The sequence below is a fragment of the Lissotriton vulgaris genome, chromosome 5, assembly GCF_964263255.1.
Source record: "Lissotriton vulgaris chromosome 5, aLisVul1.2, whole genome shotgun sequence".
In the NCBI taxonomy this organism is placed as follows: Eukaryota; Metazoa; Chordata; class Amphibia; order Caudata; family Salamandridae; genus Lissotriton; species Lissotriton vulgaris.
In genome coordinates, this window is record NC_141693.1 from 16016261 (window position 1) to 16037477 (window position 21217).

Consider the following 21217-nt stretch of genomic DNA (forward strand, 5'->3'; position numbering starts at 1 on the left):
GGTGGCGGGGCCAGAGTAGACAGTCAATTATTTTTTCTGTTTTCAAACTTCTTCATTCCTAGACCAAATACTAGTGAGTGGTGTAATCTAACAGTCTTAAATATATTTTTTAGGTGGAACAGCTGGTGGCGGGGCCAGCTCGGACGTGATCGTCATCGACTCGGAGTCTGAGGGCGACTCTGGGGAGGATGCGGCGCAAGTGGACAATCAGACTGTGAGGAAGCAGGCAGCGGTGGTGTGGAGTACAGGTAAGCTGGATCATGGTACTATCTGACTCTTAGATAGCATATGATGTGTATCCAGTGCTGGACCAGTGACAAATTACAATATGGTAATTACAGCAGGCTGGGACCGACAGACAGATAGAGGCAGAGAGAGAGGAAGACAGAAGGAGAGAGAGAGGGAGGGAGCCAGAGGGAGGGTGAGGGAGGGAGACAGAGAGAGAGACAGCGAGGTAGAGGGAGACAGAGGGAGACAGAGAGAGAGATAGAGACATATCGCCTGGGCCTGGTGCAGATGATACGGTTGCTGGTGTGGTTAACGGCTCAGAGGAAAAGTCACTCACTTCTGCCAGATCTCTTTCATATGAAAGAGCATCAAACCAAGGATACAAGTGAGTTGTGGGAAGGGAAATGGTGATTCAAGCGCCCCCCCTTGCCCCTCCATGCGGACGCCCATGATACTGGCCTCAATAGTTTTGCACTGCGCTGGCTAGTTGCTAGTTGTACTGTGACACAACTTCCTGCTGAATCATTTTGTGTTAATCATATTCTTAAAGAGCATTCGTTACAGATTATGTTTTTCTTTCTTCTTATAGTTGGTAATACCAAAACATCGAAACCGAGCAGGAGTATGCGGGCTGTACTTGCCCGGCAACGGAGGCTGGATGCCACTGTTGCGCAATATCGCCGGCTGGTGGAAATGGAGGGGGACGACACGCACTCCAGTGTAACATCTTCTGCATCCTCCTCCGTGACCCCACGTTCTGCCGGTAAGCGCAGTGCTCCAGCCAACCGGAGCCGTGCTGGAAGACGCCACCGCCGAGCAGCAAAGGCTGCACCTCCTCACAGTACTGTAAAGGCTCGCTTGCGCCTTGCACTCCGCAGAGTGTCCAACCTAGAGGCGGAGGTCCAGAGATGGAAGGAGTATCACAATCTGGTGGAGGGCCTCCGTTTAGATCAAGCCATCATCCAGGAGAAGTTTGATGCCCTGGAGGCCAAATTCAACAACCTGCATCCGTAGAGTGTCCCTTGCCCCTTTTTTAGAGACTTTTGGGGGGTGGGAATTGGGAGTTGGGGTTTTTGGGGACTTTTGATGGACTATTTATTTGTTGGGGTTAGGGAGGGTCTTGCGGGAGTTTATTTTGTTAGGGATATAAAAATATACTTTTTCAAACTTTATCTGAGCATAGCTGTTTTTTACTACTTTTGAGCCTGGTGGGTGGTGGTTTTGCAGTAAGTTTGTTTTACGGAACACTGTCATCGTGTTGATTCACCTGTAGTTGGCCAAATGTTTTCCAAAGTTAAATGCCTGTCACAGAGTTTCCTAAATCAAGAGTCCTAGGAGTTTACTAGTAGTACCACTGTCACTCTCTCGCCTCTCCTCCTAATACTCCATTATACTACCTCCCATCCAAACGCTTATCTTACCTGTAATTTGTGTTTGTTGAGGGTTGTCTCCACCTGGAATTCACAGTGTCCTAAAGCGTTCTGCAGCTGGGCCCCAACTGGAGTTTCCCGGCGTGGATTTTCTGCAAAGCAAAAGCAACCTGTAGTTGGCCAAATGTTTTCCAAAGTTAAATGCCTGTCACAGAGTTTCCTAAATCAAGAGTCCTAGGAGTTTACTAGTAGTACCACTGTCACTCTCTCGCCTCTCCTCCTAATACTCCATTATACTACCTCCCATCCAAACGCTTATCTTACCTGTAATTTGTGTTTGTTGAGGGTTGTCTCCACCTGGAATTCACAGTGTCCTAAAGCGTTCTGCAGCTGGGCCCCAACTGGAGTTTCCCGGCGTGGATTTTCTGCAAAGCAAAAGCAACCTGTAGTTGGCCAAATGTTTTCCAAAGTTAAATGCCTGTCACAGAGTTTCCTAAATCAAGAGTCCTAGGAGTTTACTAGTAGTACCACTGTCACTCTCTCGCCTCTCCTCCTAATACTCCATTATACTACCTCCCATCCAAACGCTTATCTTACCTGTAATTTGTGTTTGTTGAGGGTTGTCTCCACCTGGAATTCACAGTGTCCTAAAGCGTTCTGCAGCTGGGCCCCAACTGGAGTTTCCCGGCGTGGATTTTCTGCAAAGCAAAAGCAACCTGTAGTTGGCCAAATGTTTTCCAAAGTTAAATGCCTGTCACAGAGTTTCCTAAATCAAGAGTCCTAGGAGTTTACTAGTAGTACCACTGTCACTCTCTCGCCTCTCCTCCTAATACTCCATTATACTACCTCCCATCCAAACGCTTATCTTACCTGTAATTTGTGTTTGTTGAGGGTTGTCTCCACCTGGAATTCACAGTGTCCTAAAGCGTTCTGCAGCAGGGCCCCAACTGGAGTTTCCCGGCGTGGATTTTCTGCAAAGCAAAAGCAACCTGTAGTTGGCCAAATGTTTTCCAAAGTTAAATGCCTGTCACAGAGTTTCCTAAATCAAGAGTCCTAGGAGTTTACTAGTAGTACCACTGTCACTCTCTCGCCTCTCCTCCTAATACTCCATTATACTACCTCCCATCCAAACGCTTATCTTACCTGTAATTTGTGTTTGTTGAGGGTTGTCTCCACCTGGAATTCACAGTGTCCTAAAGCGTTCTGCAGCTGGGCCCCAACTGGAGTTTCCCGGCGTGGATTTTCTGCAAAGCAAAAGCAACCTGTAGTTGGCCAAATGTTTTCCAAAGTTAAATGCCTGTCACAGAGTTTCCTAAATCAAGAGTCCTAGGAGTTTACTAGTAGTACCACTGTCACTCTCTCGCCTCTCCTCCTAATACTCCATTATACTACCTCCCATCCAAACGCTTATCTTACCTGTAATTTGTGTTTGTTGAGGGTTGTCTCCACCTGGAATTCACAGTGTCCTAAAGCGTTCTGCAGCAGGGCCCCAACTGGAGTTTCCCGGCGTGGATTTTCTGCAAAGCAAAAGCAACCTGTAGTTGGCCAAATGTTTTCCAAAGTTAAATGCCTGTCACAGAGTTTCCTAAATCAAGAGTCCTAGGAGTTTACTAGTAGTACCACTGTCACTCTCTCGCCTCTCCTCCTAATACTCCATTATACTACCTCCCATCCAAACGCTTATCTTACCTGTAATTTGTGTTTGTTGAGGGTTGTCTCCACCTGGAATTCACAGTGTCCTAAAGCGTTCTGCAGCAGGGCCCCAACTGGAGTTTCCCGGCGTGGATTTTCTGCAAAGCAAAAGCAATCTGTAGTTGGCCAAATGTTTTCCAAAGTTAAATGCCTGTCACAGAGTTTCCTAAATCAAGAGTCCTAGGAGTTTACTAGTAGTACCACTGTCACTCTCTCGCCTCTCCTCCTAATACTCCATTATACTACCTCCCATCCAAACGCTTATCTTACCTGTAATTTGTGTTTGTTGAGGGTTGTCTCCACCTGGAATTCACAGTGTCCTAAAGCGTTCTGCAGCAGGGCCCCAACTGGAGTTTCCCGGCGTGGATTTTCTGCAAAGCAAAAGCAACCTGTAGTTGGCCAAATGTTTTCCAAAGTTAAATGCCTGTCACAGAGTTTCCTAAATCAAGAGTCCTAGGAGTTTACTAGTAGTACCACTGTCACTCTCTCGCCTCTCCTCCTAATACTCCATTATACTACCTCCCATCCAAACGCTTATCTTACCTGTAATTTGTGTTTGTTGAGGGTTGTCTCCACCTGGAATTCACAGTGTCCTAAAGCGTTCTGCAGCTGGGCCCCAACTGGAGTTTCCCGGCGTGGATTTTCTGCAAAGCAAAAGCAACCTGTAGTTGGCCAAATGTTTTCCAAAGTTAAATGCCTGTCACAGAGTTTCCTAAATCAAGAGTCCTAGGAGTTTGCTAGTAGTACCACTGTCACTCTCTCGCCTCTCCTCCTAATACTCCATTATACTACCTCCCATCCAAACGCTTATCTTACCTGTAATTTGTGTTTGTTGAGGGTTGTCTCCACCTGGAATTCACAGTGTCCTAAAGCGTTCTGCAGCAGGGCCCCAACTGGAGTTTCCCGGCGTGGATTTTCTGCAAAGCAAAAGCAACCTGTAGTTGGCCAAATGTTTTCCAAAGTTAAATGCCTGTCACAGAGTTTCCTAAATCAAGAGTCCTAGGAGTTTACTAGTAGTACCACTGTCACTCTCTCGCCTCTCCTCCTAATACTCCATTATACTACCTCCCATCCAAACGCTTATCTTACCTGTAATTTGTGTTTGTTGAGGGTTGTCTCCACCTGGAATTCACAGTGTCCTAAAGCGTTCTGCAGCAGGACTCACTACTTCCAGTACCTCTTTAGGGGACTCGTCAACGTAAGTTTCTTCATTGTGCGGAATCCAGGCATCAGCATTACGGGAAATGGATAGAATGAGTCTGGAGGAGGAGGATAGACGACCAGGACTGAGTTCTTGGCAACTAACTTGTGAACCTGATGAATGCTGCGGCAAGACAGTTCTGCTGATGGGCTTGTTCTTTGATTGGGTGATTACAGTTTTGTTGTGAATGGGATCAAGCACTTGGTAAACAAAGAAAGACAGACACACAGGAATAAAAGTGAATAAGGAGTCGAACTAAAAATAAAGTTAATGAATCATTGACTCATTTTCAGAACTCGGTGTCAGGGAAAATGAACTCGTCCTCATACTCTGCAAATTCAGTCGGTAGTACTTGTGGTAACTGAGGAGAACTTTCCTCAGGTAGGTCGGTGTCCTCTTCTTCCTGCGTGCATTCTCGTACTTTGTAATCTGGTGGTATGAAGTGCTGGTTCATCTTTATCATGGTGAGCCGCTCCACATTTGCGGGCAAGAGGCGGGACCTTTTGGAAGTCACAATGCCACCAGCAGAACTAAAAACACGTTCTGAAGACACGCTTGCGAGTGGGCAAGACAAGTAATTGATAGCCAGGTTGGTGAGCTCTCGCCATATGTTTCTTTTCCCATGCCAATACGCCAATGGGTCCTCAGTAATATTGACCGCTGTTGAGTCATCCAGGTAGGCCTGCACCATTGAAACAATGTTCTCCCGCATTCCTGTACTTTGCACTTCTGTGTCCTTTCTGGGACAAGCAAACCCTAGCTGACTTAGCCAATCCTCTTCAGACATATCGCCTGTGCCTGGTGCAGATGATACGGTTGCTGGTGTGGTTAACGGCTCAGAGGAAAAGACACTCACTTCTGCCACAGGCACAGAAGTGCTTTTATCCGACGCCTGTTGGCCTGCTGATTCACTAGTACTGTCTTCTCCTACAGTTACCTTCCTCTCTCTTTCAAAACGAATGGCTGACCGAGCTAGCCAACCTTTGTACTCTGTAACATCTGAAGTTTCAAAAGGAATTAATACTTTTCCTAACAATGGCTTTCTGTAACGTGGATCCAGAATAGTAGCACAAATGTAGTGCTGTTGTTTCTTGATATTTACAAGCCGTTTATTGCTAACTAGGCGTTGTAATAATCTCTGCGCCAACTCATATGCTTCATTCTTTCCCGCATCCTTTAATTCTGAAGACACCACCTTGACTTGGTGCTCGAGCTTCAGCAACAATGGGATAGCTTTGCTCAAAGAACAGTCCTCCCTGCTGACTTCACGCGTGAAGACCTCAAAAGGACGAAGCATGTCTGTCAGGCTTTTAACTAGCTGCCATTGCTCCACCGCTAGCATCATTTCTGTCGGATCACCACCCAGGTTGTAGAAATACTCATTGACTACTGGAAACAGCTCATGCAGACGCTCAAGCATGTAGAAGGTTGAGTTCCAACGTGTTGCCACCTCCTGGATAAGTGCTTTCACTGGCATTCTACGTACATTTTGCTGGCGCCTCAGCTCCTTCCGGGCCTTAAAAGAATGGTTGAAATGTGTGCATATTCTTCTGCAGATGGTCAGTATTTTGTCGACTGCAGGTTCTTTTTTCAAGAACTTTTGCACGACAAGGTTCATACAGTGCGCCAAACACGGCACTCTGAAATAGTCACCGTCCGCCATGGCCTTAACTACATTGCTGCCATTATCAGTAGAAACATAACCAACCTTGCAATTTCTTTTGGGCAGCCATTGCAAGACCTTTTTGTTAAAGTCATGCAAAATGTTGTCTGCAGTATGAGTTTTCTCCATGCCAAACATGGCTAATGTTGCATGTTTACGAGCACCCTTAAAAATGTCGACCAAGTCACCACCTGCATTTATCCGTTTTGCAACCCCTGAAAAAGAGACCCAGTGTGCAGTGATGCACATGTAATCAAGGGCTTGGCAACTGGTCCACATGTCTGTTGTCAGGTGTATAGTGTGAACAGCACTCTTCTGCAAAGCTGCCCCAACCAACTCAAGCACCTCTTTATGTAGTGCTGGAACAGCAACCCTGGCAAAATAGAACCGGCTAGGAACCTTCCATTTAGGGGCCAGTGTTGCCACAAGTTCAAGAAAACCCACACCTTCGACAAACGAAAAAGGGAGAAGGTCCACCGCTAGCATTTTAGCCAGCTTAGTGTTATACAGGCGCACAATTGGGTGGTTGCGTTGAAATGGCGCATCTGAGGAGAACATGTCTGTAATGCTGCGCTGGACAAGTTTAATGGATGATGCTGATGCCTTCTTCGACCCACTTCTGCTCAGTGTTGACATTTTCCGCATTGGTGTGTCTCCCAGACTCTCAGTGTGCCTCCTATGTGTTCCGGAGGGTGTGGTGCTGCCAGGGGTACTGGGTGCGCCCGGATAAATGTCTGACGCTTCTTCTACCTCCCCGTCATCTTCAGATGAAACACCTAGTACGGGTTTATTTTGGCCACTTGCCCTTTGGGATTCCTTTGCCTTGATGTTTGCTAGGTGCGCAAACCATTCTACAGAGTGCCTTCTTTCAAGATGACCTAGCTGGCCTCCGGTACCATAGTTGGTACCAATCTTACCGCGGCTAACTGTAGTCGTACAAATGGAACAAACGGCTAGGTTATCATGCTTTGCATGGACACTAAAACAGTTCCAAACTGGGGACTGGAAACTTCTGGTTTTGCCGCACGAGGTGATGATACTGCCAATGCCAGATGAAGCAGTGGTGGATGAGCCTTGCAGGCCTCTACTGGGTTGTGCAATTATTGCAGCAACCCTACTTGAGGGAGTCGAGCTGGATGGAGTTCCCCTCTGGGGAGAAAATATGGGAGCTGTAGGTTTTGGTGAACTTGTACTACATGACTGCGTTGGTGGTCCTACCAGTGCCACATCGCCAGGGTCACGCTCAGCATGACGTCGGGATAGGGTATAAATGTCTGTCTGCTGCATGGCCGGTGTGGCTGGAATGACGTGTGTGATGACTAGGTCATTGCTGTCATCCTGTTCATCAACATCAGAATGCACCACTTCATCAAGTCCGACGTTCGGATCCATAAGTATGAGCTTTCCGGGGCCCTTCCTTTTAACATTTGATACCTTTCTCAGCTCATGGTGTGCCTCCCTCTCAGACGTCGGAGATGGTTGCCAATCTTGATGCAGATCATCTGAGGGAGCGGGGCTTGAAGAGGAACTTCTACACACCCTCCTTGATCTTTTCCTTGCTGGGGAGCTGGGAGAAAATGAATCATCAGGAGGAGTGGCTTCGTCTTCCTGACTTGATACCCCGGGTCCAAAGTCAATTTCCTCCTGTGCCCCGACTTCGGGAAGAACAACCATTGTGGCCACTTGCACCGCTCCATGCGCCGCTACATGGCCCTCTTCACTGACCTCTACTTGCAACTCTCCATGGACCTCGCCTTCTCGGCCTTCTCCTTCTCGGCCTTCTCCTTCTCGGCCTTCTCCTTCTCGGCCTTCTCCTTCTCGGCCTTCCCCTTCTCGGCCTTCCCCTTCTCGGCCTTCCCCTTCTCGGCCAGCTCCTTCTCGGCCAGCTCCTTCTCGGCCAGCTCCTTCTCGGCCAGCTCCTTCTCGGACAGATCCTTCTCGGCCAGCTCCTTCTCGGACAGCTCCTTGCGCATGTACTTGTGCTTGTACTGTTAGCTCATGCAGTTGTTGTTGCGGCTTTGGTTGTTGAATAGTACTTGAGCCAACATCACTGGTCGTTGGTGATTGAACCAATAAACAGGCTACCTGTGCAGCACTCATGGTGGACTTTGGTTCTTTTTTCCACATAAATTTAGTGGTCGAGGCACCAGACTCCTTGGTAAGTGGTGCCACTTGCTTCTTCTTCTCCTTAGTAGAGACATCTTTCTTGCAAGAGGAGCTACGGGCACCTCTTTTCGGACCCATCTTCTGATTCTTCTTCAGATGTCGGAGCAGCAGGCCGCAGCAGGACTTCTTCCTGGCACTGATGCTCAACGATGATGCGGAGTTCTTGACTTTGTGCACCTAAAAGCAAACGAAGACAGAGGAACATCAGTTAATATGTTGCATATGTGGCGCTTCAATTAATAGTTTGCAAGTAGGCATTTATGAATACACACGTGCACACCACAATATGGAAATATCAAAAATAAGAATTGCTACATTTTTGGGAAACAGGAATTCACAAAATGGGTGCAGGCCTATGGCACAAAGCTCACTGCCTGCCTTCAAAATGGCCGCTTGACCCCCATCCACATGGCCAGGAGGACCATGCCTCAAAATGGCCCCACCCAACATAGCCAGCCCCCAACCCCTACTCCAAAAAGTCAAAAAAGACAACACAAATCACCACATTCCAATGCCATCCATCAAGTTTCAGAAGGTTTATGCTGCCTGCTGGTGGTTTTCTGGTGCAGAATTGCACTTTTTGCAATTTAGCGAGTGCGAGATTGTTGCTTCACGACGCAAACGCGGCAAAATACCCGCTAAATCACCAAAACCACCGCAAAAGTCGGAAAACACACACAAAAATCACCACAAAGAAAATCAACTTATCAACTTACTTGTGAAATCAAATTTCGAATACACACGTGCACACCACAATATGGAAATATCCAAAATAAGAATTGCTACATTTTTGGGAAACAGGAATTCAACATTGATCCAAGAGAGCCCACAGAGAGGCATGTAGTTTCATGTACCACTGACTCAACCTGGGCACAAGGGGTGAAAGCAAGGAAAAATGGGTGCAGGCCTATGGCACAAAGCTCACTGCCTGCCTTCAAAATGGCCGCTTGACCCCCATCCACATGGCCAGGAGGACCATGCCTCAAAATGGCCCCACCCAACATAGCCAGCCCCCAACCCCAACACCAAAAAGTCAAAAAAGACAACACAAATCACCACAATCCAATGCCATCCATCAAGTTTCAGAAGGTTTATGCTGCCTGCTGGTGGTTTTCTGGTGCAGAATTGCACTTTTTGCAATTTAGCGAGTGCAAGATTGTTGCTTCACGACGCGAACGCGGCAAAATACCCGCTAAATCTCCAAAACCACCCCAAAAGTCGGAAAACACACACAAAAATCACCACAAAGAAAATCAACTTATCAACTTATTTGTGAAATCAAATTTCGAATCCAAAAGTTATTACAAATGGCCCACCACCAACATAGCCAGCCCCCAACACCACCCCAAAAGTCGATTAACACACACAAAAATCACCACAAACAACATCAACTTATCAACTTACTTGTGAAATCAAATTTTGAATCCAAAAGGCCTCAAATCCAAATATCCAGCAGCATCCACAAAAAGTAATCCTTCCCAGTCAAGATCGAATCCAAAATGGCCAGGAAAGGAAACAGGAACAGGAAGTTGGAGACTGGGGCACTTCCTTCACCCCTCCCCAATGGGAGGAACTTGCTGGACAGGAACAGGAAGTTGGAGACTGGGCCACTTCCTTCCTTCACTCCTCCGCCATTTTTATTTTTTTTGTAATTTCGCGAGTGCGAGATTGTTGCTGCCCGCGCCGCGGGCCGCGAGCAGTGCGAACACAAGCAAAAAATCCGCAGCGCGCGGATTTACGGATTTTGCGGGAAATCCGCGAATCTCGCGGATTGCGGATTTACCGAAAATCCGCAAAATCCGCGAGCGGAACGGATTTTACGCCCATGCCTAATCCCAAGTATAAAACCATATTGTGGGACACTAATGAGATTGAACTGATTGAGTTCTGATTGGCTTGTGTCCTTAATGTCAAATTTTAAAAACACTCGGTTTCCATGGTAATTGGACAGGAAGTCAAACACTCCTGTCCACTGTTTGCACTAGTTTTGGTCTTTTCTATTTCGATGTGGTAAATCCAAAGTTTGTGCTAACGCATCGTCCACAAAGTTGCCAGTGGGTCCTGAGTCTATGAGCACAGTAATGGCATGTGTAAGTTCTAAGGACACTACTAACGTCATTTTTAAGGTTAAATGTGTTTCATGTTCATGCAAGGTTGAACTGATTGAAGGGATTTGCCAACCACTCAAAAGATTCCCCTCTTCATCGTCACTAGTTTTCCGTCGTGGAGTCTATAGTATTGATTGTTTTTGTTTGTGGGCTTCAGGGGTTTGGTTTTGGTTTGATGAGACAATCTTTTACAAAATGTCATTTTTTGCCACAATACAAACATTGTCAGTTTTTACGTTGTGCTTCTTTCTCTTCTTTAGATAGGGAAGATCGTACATACCTATTTCCATAGGTTCGCTTTGAGTTTCTTGTGTGTTAGTATTATGGAAAATTCTAGGACGTTCAAACCGTGGAATTCCCAGGTCAGGATGACAGCGACCTCCTTTCCTTTCCATCATACGATGGTCTGAACGAAGGGTCAGATTAATTAAGTCTGTACAATCTTGGGGTTGTGTATCCATTTAAGCTAGAACGTCCTTCAACTCATCTTTAAGGTGTGATAATAAATAGCTGCCATTTTTTATTCCGGAAATTCAGTTTCAGCCACTAGACGGTTCAAATGTGTTAAGTAGGTGACTAATTCATGATTACCCTGCTTTAATTACAATAATTCTTTGTCTGCTGAAGTAGCCCTTCTATCAAATACTTTTCAAATTCCTTCACAAAAGCCTTCCAATTATACAAAATGGAGCTGTCGCCACGTACTAGAGGTACAGTCCAAGCAGCAGCGTCCCCAGCTAGATATGAAATCAGGAAAGCTACTCATGATTGAACATCGGGAAATTAAGAAGGTCTGCATGTAAAATGTAATTCAATCTGGGTTAAGAAAATCTGTTTTTTACAGGGATCCCCAGAGTACTGTTCTGGAGATGCCTAAGGGATTTGTAGTGGTACTGTGACTGCGATATTTGGCGTTACTGGACTTCCTTGGCTTGCTGTGTGCACCACACTAGGATATTTTTGTAAGGGGACATCAAATGGGTTTTTCTCTGGTGTTCCTCTGATATCTACTTTGTGTTGCAACTAAGCGACCTTGTCTGCAAGTGCTGCCGGAGTCCGCTAATTCTCGCTGAATCTGACCCTGGGCTTTCAAAATATCACCTAAAGTGCCATTTTGACACCAAAGAGATCAGGAGGAATTAATGCTGTGGGCTTCCTATTCTGTCACACTTAATTCCTTAGGATTTCTTTGTTGACAGAATGTTCCACGAGTGCAGAGAAGACCCCACAACTGCAGGGTCTTTACCGCGAGTACCGAGGCCCTAAGTGAATCAGGCCATGCGTTTCTACTTGCATCTTCACACAAGTCCTCTACCCAGTGCTAAAATGGGTGGACTCTACCAGTAACCCTGACTCTTCGCTGACTGTCACTGATAGTGCCAGAGCTCTTGGCATCATCCTCGATTACTGACTCAGTCCTCACAAATGTGCACCAACGACACGGCTAGAAATGTGCACCATCAGCTCAGACTTACCAAAGGGATTAAAAAAGTCTTTCCCGAACCACACTGGAGGAAGGAAGTTAAGCTTTGATTCTGTCCAGATTGGTTATGATTGGTTATTGTCTCTGATTCCACATTATGACTCACTGTGACCTGTACGTAGGCAGAGCACCACCTTTTGCTTTTTTGTTCTCTGGTCTGCTCTCTGTTTGTCACCTGCGTGCCCTAGGTAAGGTGCTTTGAGGATCAAGAGTCTTGCAAGTGCTCTATGAACATCAAAAATAAACATATTAACATTAGCACTTTAACAGCTATGATGGAAGAGGCAAGAAGGACGAGCAATGGTAGTTGAGGAGTGTGAGATGCAGCTCTTGGTCTGACCCCCCAACTCTCCACAGTCACATGTATGTAAGAGCTCACAAGGTGTGACAATCGTCTCTTCACCCTGCAGCTCGCTTCAGTTCTAAGCAGTGCCAAGAAGCCCTCATGGTGTGAGACACAGCCCCCTGCCCAGCTTGCAGACATGGCGCCTCGCCACTCCAGATGGCTGCAGCTCTCTGGTTGATGATCCCTACAGAGAGTGAGCAGTGACCCCTTTACCACTCCATCTGGCAGCAGATACCCCCTGTACTAAGGTGCTCATAGGATGAGAGACACACATTCTCCTGTATGTATTCACCTATCTCGATGGGTCGGAAGGAGTGAGTAAGTTGTGTGTTGTTTGCTTCTTGCACAGTGGAGTTCAGTGGCCGGAGCAGGGAGTTCTCAGTCTGTATCACTCACCCTCTCTCCTCTCTCTCTTGTCCAGGTGAGATGTTCATCCCGTACTACATCGGCAGAGTCATCGATATTCTGGGCTCCAAGTACAGAGAGGCCGACTTCTTCGCCGCCATCTTCTTCATGTCCATATTCTCCATGGCCAGGTGAGTGGAGGGATCTCAAACTGGAGCCGCCAATGGTGTCCCCTGTAGGAGAGTAGGGTCTGCAATCCTATGATCACCCAGATTTTTTGCTTTTGTTTCACTGGTTTACGACTTTCTCTGGCTGTGGGCCTGCTAATCAGACGCACAGCCTGGCTGTTCTCTTTCTAAATTACGATATGTACCCTAGGTGCATTTACCAATTGGTACTGGGCCACCTTATCAGACCCCGTAACGCAGGGCATAGGTGTACCCAGGGCCGCCAGGGGCTGCAGCATGTATTATGCCACCCCTGGCTGGCCTCTTAAATTTGACACAACTGGCTGCACGACAGCTGGGGCGAAGACGTGTAACCACCCTTCGCTTTAGGTATAGTAGCCCTATATCTAACCATACAATGGACACCCGAGTCCCTATCAGTCACTCCTATGGCAGGCCTTATCAATCCTGAAGGCAGAGTGCGTGGGCTCGTGTGAGCTAGGTTCAGGCCCGAGCCGAGCCCGGCTGCAGCTTGCGGAATCAAGACCCAATAGCTGTTCCATGATAACGCGTACCATATCGGTAACTCCGGTATCGCGTTATCAAAGCATGTCGAGTAAGGTGTCATACGAATCGGGGTGCTGCCCTCTCACCAATTCTGGCGATGAGGTTAGTATCCCACCCTTCTAGAGGGACACGACATGTACGTAACTGTGAACCCCGGTTAAAGTTAACTGAAGCCTCAGCTCCACAAAAGGGATGCTGCCACCACAGACACAAGTCTGACCTCCTGCTGCTGGGAGTCCTTCCAGCGAGGAGCACTTGGACAAAGGGTTTCCTGTCGAGGGCGCTGTTCGCACCGTCCCAGACAGGGTTTGTGTATTCTGGGTAGGAAGGGCTTTGGCGAGAAGGTGACTGCGGAGTGGCACCCCGGTGCTCACTACGCATCTGCCGGTTAGAACCAGTTCCAGGGGCGACAGCCCTGGCCTGGGGAAAGCCCGGCAGGGGAGAGGGGCGTAACTACCCCCCTTCCTGGTCCCACCCTTAGGGCAGGACCTAGTCATGTACCCACCCCTTTCTTTAGGATAAAGACCGGAGCGGGGACCCTTCCAAATGAGATCATCTTTGAATCAAGAACTACTTTCTACGAAAGGACACTCAAGACTCTTCTCAAGATTTCTCCCTTGTGGCTAAGGAGTAGTCACCCTGCATCAGCGGGCACCAACTAAGAACTCTGCGGTTTGCTGCAAGTCCTTCCTCAAGGATCCGACGGCCCAGCTCGACGAGAACCGGCTTCCCTGGCACCTCTGACCTCTACCCACGTCATCAGCTCAGCTGTGATCTGTGGGTGCGACGAGACCTCGAGGGACCGGCCATCATCAGAACCTGCACGCTCTTAAAAACCAGCACGACCATCGAGGTAACTCTCTGGTGAGTGCTCTGGGGTCCGAGAAGCCCCGACCCTGAGCCGCTCTAGCACCGAAGTGCAGTCTCCCAGCATCTCCACGATCTGCGTGGGGCCCTTCTGCTCGCTGCTCAGCACGTTGTCTGGTCACTCGCCGCTGGCTTGTGCCCTTCTGTGACGACATCCGAGAATCATCACTGCTGGTCTGGTTGCTCCAGACTGGCCCTTGCTTCCATCTTTGCGAGAAGCACCCCGGACCCTCCTGGCCCACTCAAGACGCCATCTTAGGCCCACCCCGTGGCCCTGAGATCTGCCAAGGCTTGTTGCCCCATCCTGGGCCCAGCGACGCCGACAGCATCATCCTTCGTGGGACAGCTCGCACCTCCACCGTGGTCGCCGACAACGCCTCCTGGTCCGTGAGACTGCAGAGCCTAGCGTCGCCCACTCACCTAGTCGAGGTGACGGCCAACCGGTGCCTTCCTGGCACCCTCTGACTACTGGCTAGTAGTACGAACTTGGTCCCCTCTGCTTTCAGGTTTCATCAATCTCCGATCCAGGCTTGGATCTCTACGAACTATTCAGCACTGGTCGCCGGCCAGCAACTTCTTTCTTCCGGCTCCTGGCTCGTCAGCGAAGACCCCGACGCCTGTAAGACTTGTGCAGCCGCAGCCCTCGTGGCTAGGTAACTCGGCATTTCGGTGCCTGCATAGCCTCCTTACTCTAGGGTCCCGAGTCCCTCGCTTCCGACTTGCCTTATCGGGTCCGCCCGAGACCTTAACCTTTCCGTGTCCTCGGACACTTGTTTTAATTGTGCACTTGAAGTATTTGCTAAAGAGATTTGGTTTGTGCTTAGTACCCTGTCCTCATAAAGAGTACAGGGCTGTTGTGATTCTTAATAAATATCCTGTTTATTTTCATAACACTTGTGTGGTGTCCTTTCACTGGGTGTTCAAGGGGTACATGTGTGGTAAACAGCTGGCTTAACACGCCCTCTCGAGTCTTTAGCCTTAGACTGCTCGTATCCACGCTACTAGGATAGCTGGTCTATAGGTTGACTTACAACCAAACACCATAAGGGTCGTTGGAACGATACATAGCGGTCGCTAGAATAGCGAACGTTACATATCGGGCCAACTTCTCACATTGGTGGCAGCGGTGGGATTTGAGCTTGCTGTTGTTTTACCACACGTATCCTAAGAATATCTTGTTGAAAGATCGCACAAGTACTGTTAGTACATATAACTAAAAGCTTAGAATACTCTGAGTTCTACTGAACCAGCTGTTGTAGCTCCTCAAGGCTTAGCACACCTTGGCTACAACTCTTAGCAAGGGAACAGTAGGTAAACACATAGTGTAGGTAGGTGCATCACTTACACCACACTAGAAACAGTATGTCGGACAAAGGAGGAAACTCTGGGTCTCCCCTTGTGTCAGTTGACCCTCCACAGGTCATCCCTTCAGGATATACTGTGCTGAGCTTCAAGGAGTTGAGACGGTTGTGTCACTCCAGGAAGATTCAGCAGGGGTCTAACCCCACAACATCCTTTCTGATTGGTCTCTTGGAGACTTATGATGCCAGAAGAGCTGAGAAACTTCGTAGCTCTTCTAATCCAGAAGGAGACATGCCTCCCCTCGAGGGAACCCGAGACGATCCTGACCTCATTCACCTCGCAACCGAGAACGAACTGACAAGCAAGAAAATGCCAAAAAAGGTTCAGTGGACAGCGAGCTGTCAAAAAGCATTCGATGACCTAAAGCAGGCCACGTGCACGGCGCCTATCCTCAAGAGTCCGGACTACTCCAAACCATTCATTGTCCAAACAGATGCTTCTGAGTTGGGTGTGGGAGCTGTTCTTTCTCAACTGAATTTTGATGGTCAAGACCAGCCCATTGCTTTTATAAGTAGAAGGCTGACCCCTAGAGAGAAGAATTGGTCAGCTATTGAGAGGGAGGCCTTTGCTGTGGTTTGGGCCCTGAAGAAGCTGAGGCCATACTTGTTTGGCACTCACTTCAAGATTCAGACCGACCATAAGCCCCTCTTGTGGCTAAATCAGATGAAGGGTGAAAACCCCAAACTGCTTAGGTGGTCCATTTCCCTACAGGGGATGGACTTTACAGTGGAACACAGACCTGGTACTGATCATGGCAATGCCGATGGGCTCTCCAGATATTTCCACTTAGAACAAGAAGACTCACCTGGTCAAGGTTAGCTTAGTGTTCCGACGTTTGGGGGGGGGGGGTCATGTAGGAGAGTAGGGTCTGCAATCCTATGATCACCCAGATTTTTTGCTTTTGTTTCACTGGTTTACGACTTTCTCTGGCTGTGGGCCTGCTAATCAGACCCACAGCCTGGCTGTTCTCTTTCTAAATTACGATATGTACCCTAGGTGCATTTACCAATTGGTACTGGGCCACCTTATCAGACCCCGTAACGCAGGGCATAGGTGTACCCAGGGCCGCCAGGGGCTGCAGCATGTATTATGCCACCCCTGGCTGGCCTCTTAAATTTGACACAACTGGCTGCACGACAGCTGGGGCGAAGACGTGTAACCACCCTTCGCTTTAGGTATAGTAGCCCTATATCTAACCATACAATGGACACCCGAGTCCCTATCAGTCACTCCTATGGCAGGCCTTATCAATCCTGAAGGCAGAGTGCGTGGGCTCGTGTGAGCTAGGTTCAGGCCCGAGCCGAGCCCGGCTGCAGCTTGCGGAATCAAGACCCAATAGCTGTTCCATGATAACGCGTACCATATCGGTAACTCCGGTATCGCGTTATCAAAGCATGTCGAGTAAGGTGTCATACGAATCGGGGTGCTGCCCTCTCACCAATTCTGGCGATGAGGTTAGTATCCCACCCTTCTAGAGGGACACGACATGTACGTAACTGTGAACCCCGGTTAAAGTTAACTGAAGCCTCAGCTCCACAAAAGGGATGCTGCCACCACAGACACAAGTCTGACCTCCTGCTGCTGGGAGTCCTTCCAGCGAGGAGCACTTGGACAAAGGGTTTCCTGTCGAGGGCGCTGTTCGCACCGTCCCAGACAGGGTTTGTGTATTCTGGGTAGGTAGGGCTTTGGCGAGAAGGTGACTGCGGAGTGGCACCCCGGTGCTCACTACGCATCTGCCGGTTAGAACCAGTTCCAGGGGCGACAGCCCTGGCCTGGGGAAAGCCCGGCAGGGGAGAGGGGCGTAACTACCCCCCTTCCTGGTCCCACCCTTAGGGCAGGACCTAGTCATGTACCCACCCCTTTCTTTAGGATAAAGACCGGAGCGGGGACCCTTCCAAATTAGATCATCTTTGAATCAAGAACTACTTTCTACGAAAGGACACTCAAGACTCTTCTCAAGATTTCTCCCTTGTGGCTAAGGAGTAGTCACCCTGCATCAGCGGGCACCAACTAAGAACTCTGCGGTTTGCTGCAAGTCCTTCCTCAAGGATCCGACGGCCCAGCTCGACGAGAACCGGCTTCCCTGGCACCTCTGACCTCTACCCACGTCATCAGCTCAGCTGTGATCTGTGGGTGCGACGAGACCTCGAGGGACCGGCCATCATCAGAACCTGCACGCTCTTAAAAACCAGCACGACCATCGAGGTAACTCTCTGGTGAGTGCTCTGGGGTCCGAGAAGCCCCGACCCTGAGCCGCTCTAGCACCGAAGTGCAGTCTCCCAGCATCTCCACGATCTGCGTGGGGCCCTTCTGCTCGCTGCTCAGCACGTTGTCTGGTCACTCGCCGCTGGCTTGTGCCCTTCTGTGACGACATCCGAGAATCATCACTGCTGGTCTGGTTGCTCCAGACTGGCCCTTGCTTCCATCTTTGCGAGAAGCACCCCGGACCCTCCTGGCCCACTCAAGACGCCATCTTAGGCCCACCCCGTGGCCCTGAGATCTGCCAAGGCTTGTTGCCCCATCCTGGGCCCAGCGACGCCGACAGCATCATCCTTCGTGGGACAGCTCGCACCTCCACCGTGGTCGCCGACAACGCCTCCTGGTCCGTGAGACTGCAGAGCCTAGCATCGCCCACTCACCTAGTCGAGGTGACGGCCAACCGGTGCCTTCCTGGCACCCTCTGACTACTGGCTAGTAGTACGAACTTGGTCCCCTCTGCTTTCAGGTTTCATCAATCTCCGATCCAGGCTTGGATCTCTACGAACTATTCAGCACTGGTCGCCGGCCAGCAACTTCTTTCTTCCGGCTCCTGGCTCGTCAGCGAAGACCCCGACGCCTGTAAGACTTGTGCAGCCGCAGCCCTCGTGGCTAGGTAACTCGGCATTTCGGTGCCTGCATAGCCTCCTTACTCTAGGGTCCCGAGTCCCTCGCTTCCGACTTGCCTTATCGGGTCCGCCCGAGACCTTAACCTTTCCGTGTCCTCGGACACTTGTTTTAATTGTGCACTTGAAGTATTTGCTAAAGAGATTTGGTTTGTGCTTAGTACCCTGTCCTCATAAAGAGTACAGGGCTGTTGTGATTCTTAATAAATATCCTGTTTATTTTCATAACACTTGTGTGGTGTCCTTTCACTGGGTGTTCAAGGGGTACATGTGTGGTAAACAGCTGGCTTAACACGCCCTCTCGAGTCTTTAGCCTTAGACTGCTCGTATCCACGCTACTAGGATAGCTGGTCTATAGGTTGACTTACAACCAAACACCATAAGGGTCGTTGGAACGATACATAGCGGTCGCTAGAATAGCGAACGTTACATATCGGGCCAACTTCTCACATCCCCCAGAGGCCGTCAGCCAAATATCAATGAGTCCCAGCCTTGGGGTCCTAGGACAGTCAGAGGTTACATGGCAGTATTTTGGTGTCCTCCAGAGGCCATCAGGCAAACATCAGTAAGTCCTTTACTTGGGGTGCTAAGACAGTCAGAGTTTACTGGGCAGTACTCTGGTGTCCGCCAAAAACCATCAGGCAAACATCAGCGAGTCCTTTACTTGGGGTCATTAGACAGTCCAAGGTTACAGGGCAGTATTCTGAGGTCCCCCACAGAGTAAGTGGTACTCAACAACATCAATGTCAATCAATCAATCAATCAGGTGTTTGTTAAGCGCGACTACTCACCCATAAGGGTCTCAAGGCACTGGGGGTAGGGTGGGGGGTGCAGGTTCCAGTCCATCAAGGAGGGGGTCTGTCGATGAGCCAGGTTTTGAGGTTTCTTCCAAAGATCGGAAGCAATGTTGGCTATCGGAGGTGGAGCGGAAGGTCGTTCCAGGGAATGGCTGCGAGGAAGGAGAAGGAACTGCCTCCCGATCTGGTCTTTCTGGTGAGGGGGACCACGGCGTAGGAGAGATGGGCTGATCGTAGGCTCCTTTGGGATGTGTGGAAATTTAGTCGGCTGTTCAGGTTTGCTGGTCCGGTGTCGTGGAGGGCCTTGTGTGCGTGGGTGAGCATCTTGAAGGTGACTCTGGCCTCGATGGGGAGCCAGTGGAGTGTGTTCAGGTGCTGGGAGATGTGGCAGTGTCTTGGCAGGATGAGGACCAGTCTTGCGGCGGCGTTCTGGATGTTCTGTAGCTTGCGGGTGAGGTTTTTGTTTATTCTGCCGTAGAGTGCGTTGCGGCGGGGAGGGCGGTTTCTGTACTGTGTTTTTTTCTGAAGCCGGATTGGGAGAAGTCGAGGATGTTGTGCTCGTTGATGAATGTGGTGAGCTGTCTGTTGATTGCTTTCTCAATGACTTTCACCGGGAACGGGGGCAGGGAGATGGGTCTGTAGTTTTTTAGATCAGTGGGGTCAGCCAAGGGTTTCTTCAGGAGGGGGTTGACCTCGGCGTGTTTCCAGTCATCGGGGAACAAGGCAGTTGCCAGGAAGCGGTTGAAGGTGTGGTGGAGTATGGGTGCAATTGTGTCGGCAGCTCTGTTGAAGATATGGTGGGGGCAGGGATCCGTGGGTGCCCTGGAGTGGATTGACTTCATTGTCTTCAGTGTGTCTTCGGTGGTGAGGGCTGTCCAGTTGTCAAACGCTGGCTTCAGGGTGTCGGGGTGGTTGGCGGGGGTTCAGTGTGTTGGCTGTCTTCGTCGAAGTTGTCGTAGATGCACTAGATTTTGTGGGGAAAGAAGGTGCTGAGTTTGTCGCAGAGCTCTTGTGAGGGAGGAATGTCCGTCGATTCGCTGGTGGGTTGGGCAAACTCCTTGATGATGTTGAAGAATTCTTTACTGTTGTGTGCGTGTGTGGAGATTCGGTCTTCAAACGCTTTTTTTCTTGTTTTTCTGATGAGTAGGTGGTGGGCGTTGGTAGCGGCTCTGAAGTTGTTGTGGGCTTCTGGGGATTTGGTGTTCCTCCAGGACTTTTTGAGGCGGCTGCAAGTGCATCTGGACACTCGAAGTTCGGTGGTAAACCATCTGGCTTTCTTGGCTTGGGTGCTGTTGTTTTTCTTGAGGGGGCTATGGTATTGGTGCTGTCGGAGATCCATTTGTGCAGTGTTCGGGCTGCAGTGTTGGGGTCGTTGTTTCCCCCGATGGTTGGGGTGGAGCTGCTGAGTGAGAAGGTGAGCTGGTCGTCGGTGATTCTGGTTCAGTTTCTTCGTGGGAGCATTTGCCGGGGGCCTGTGGATGGTGGTTTTTCTGAAGGTGAAGTGGACGCATCGGTGGTCAGTCCATGGGAGTCCAGTGGTGTGGTTGAAGGTGATGGAGTTTCCTGTTGTGAAGAGGGGGTCGGTGGTGTGTCCTGCTGAGTGCGTTGGTTCGGTCACGATTTGGCAGAGTCCAATGTTGTGGAGGTTGTCCAGGAGGGATGTGGTGTTGAGTTCCAGGTAGTTGTTGAGGTGGAAGTTGAGGTCTCCCAGCAGGGTGTAGTTGGTGGATGCGATGGCATGCAGGAGATGATGTCCGTGATGGAGTTAGTGAACGGTCCGCGTGGTCCAGGGGGTCAGTAGATGAGAGTTCCTCGGAGGGTGGTGGTAGGGCTGGTCAGTATCTTGAGTGAAGGTGTTCCATCAGGTCTGTAGTTTCGTCAGGGAGTGTGCGGAGGGTGGATTTGTGGATGATGGTGATTCCTCCTCCTGGGTGGGTGGGGTGGTCCTTCCTGGAGATCTTGTATCCTTGGGG

At 49.5% G+C, this 21217-nt stretch overlaps 1 protein-coding gene across 2 annotated transcripts in view; it reads left to right on the forward strand.

Annotated features, from left to right (window-relative positions):
* Positions 1-21217, forward strand: part of LOC147710005 (antigen peptide transporter 2-like) — a 179211-nt gene that overhangs the window by 19565 nt on the left and 138429 nt on the right. For both annotated transcript variants that reach the window (XM_086920680.1, XM_086920681.1), the window contains exon 3: positions 12679-12793. In XM_086920680.1, coding sequence (XP_086776806.1) covers positions 12679-12793 — 115 coding nt within the window. The remainder of the gene's footprint in view (positions 1-12678; positions 12794-21217) is intronic.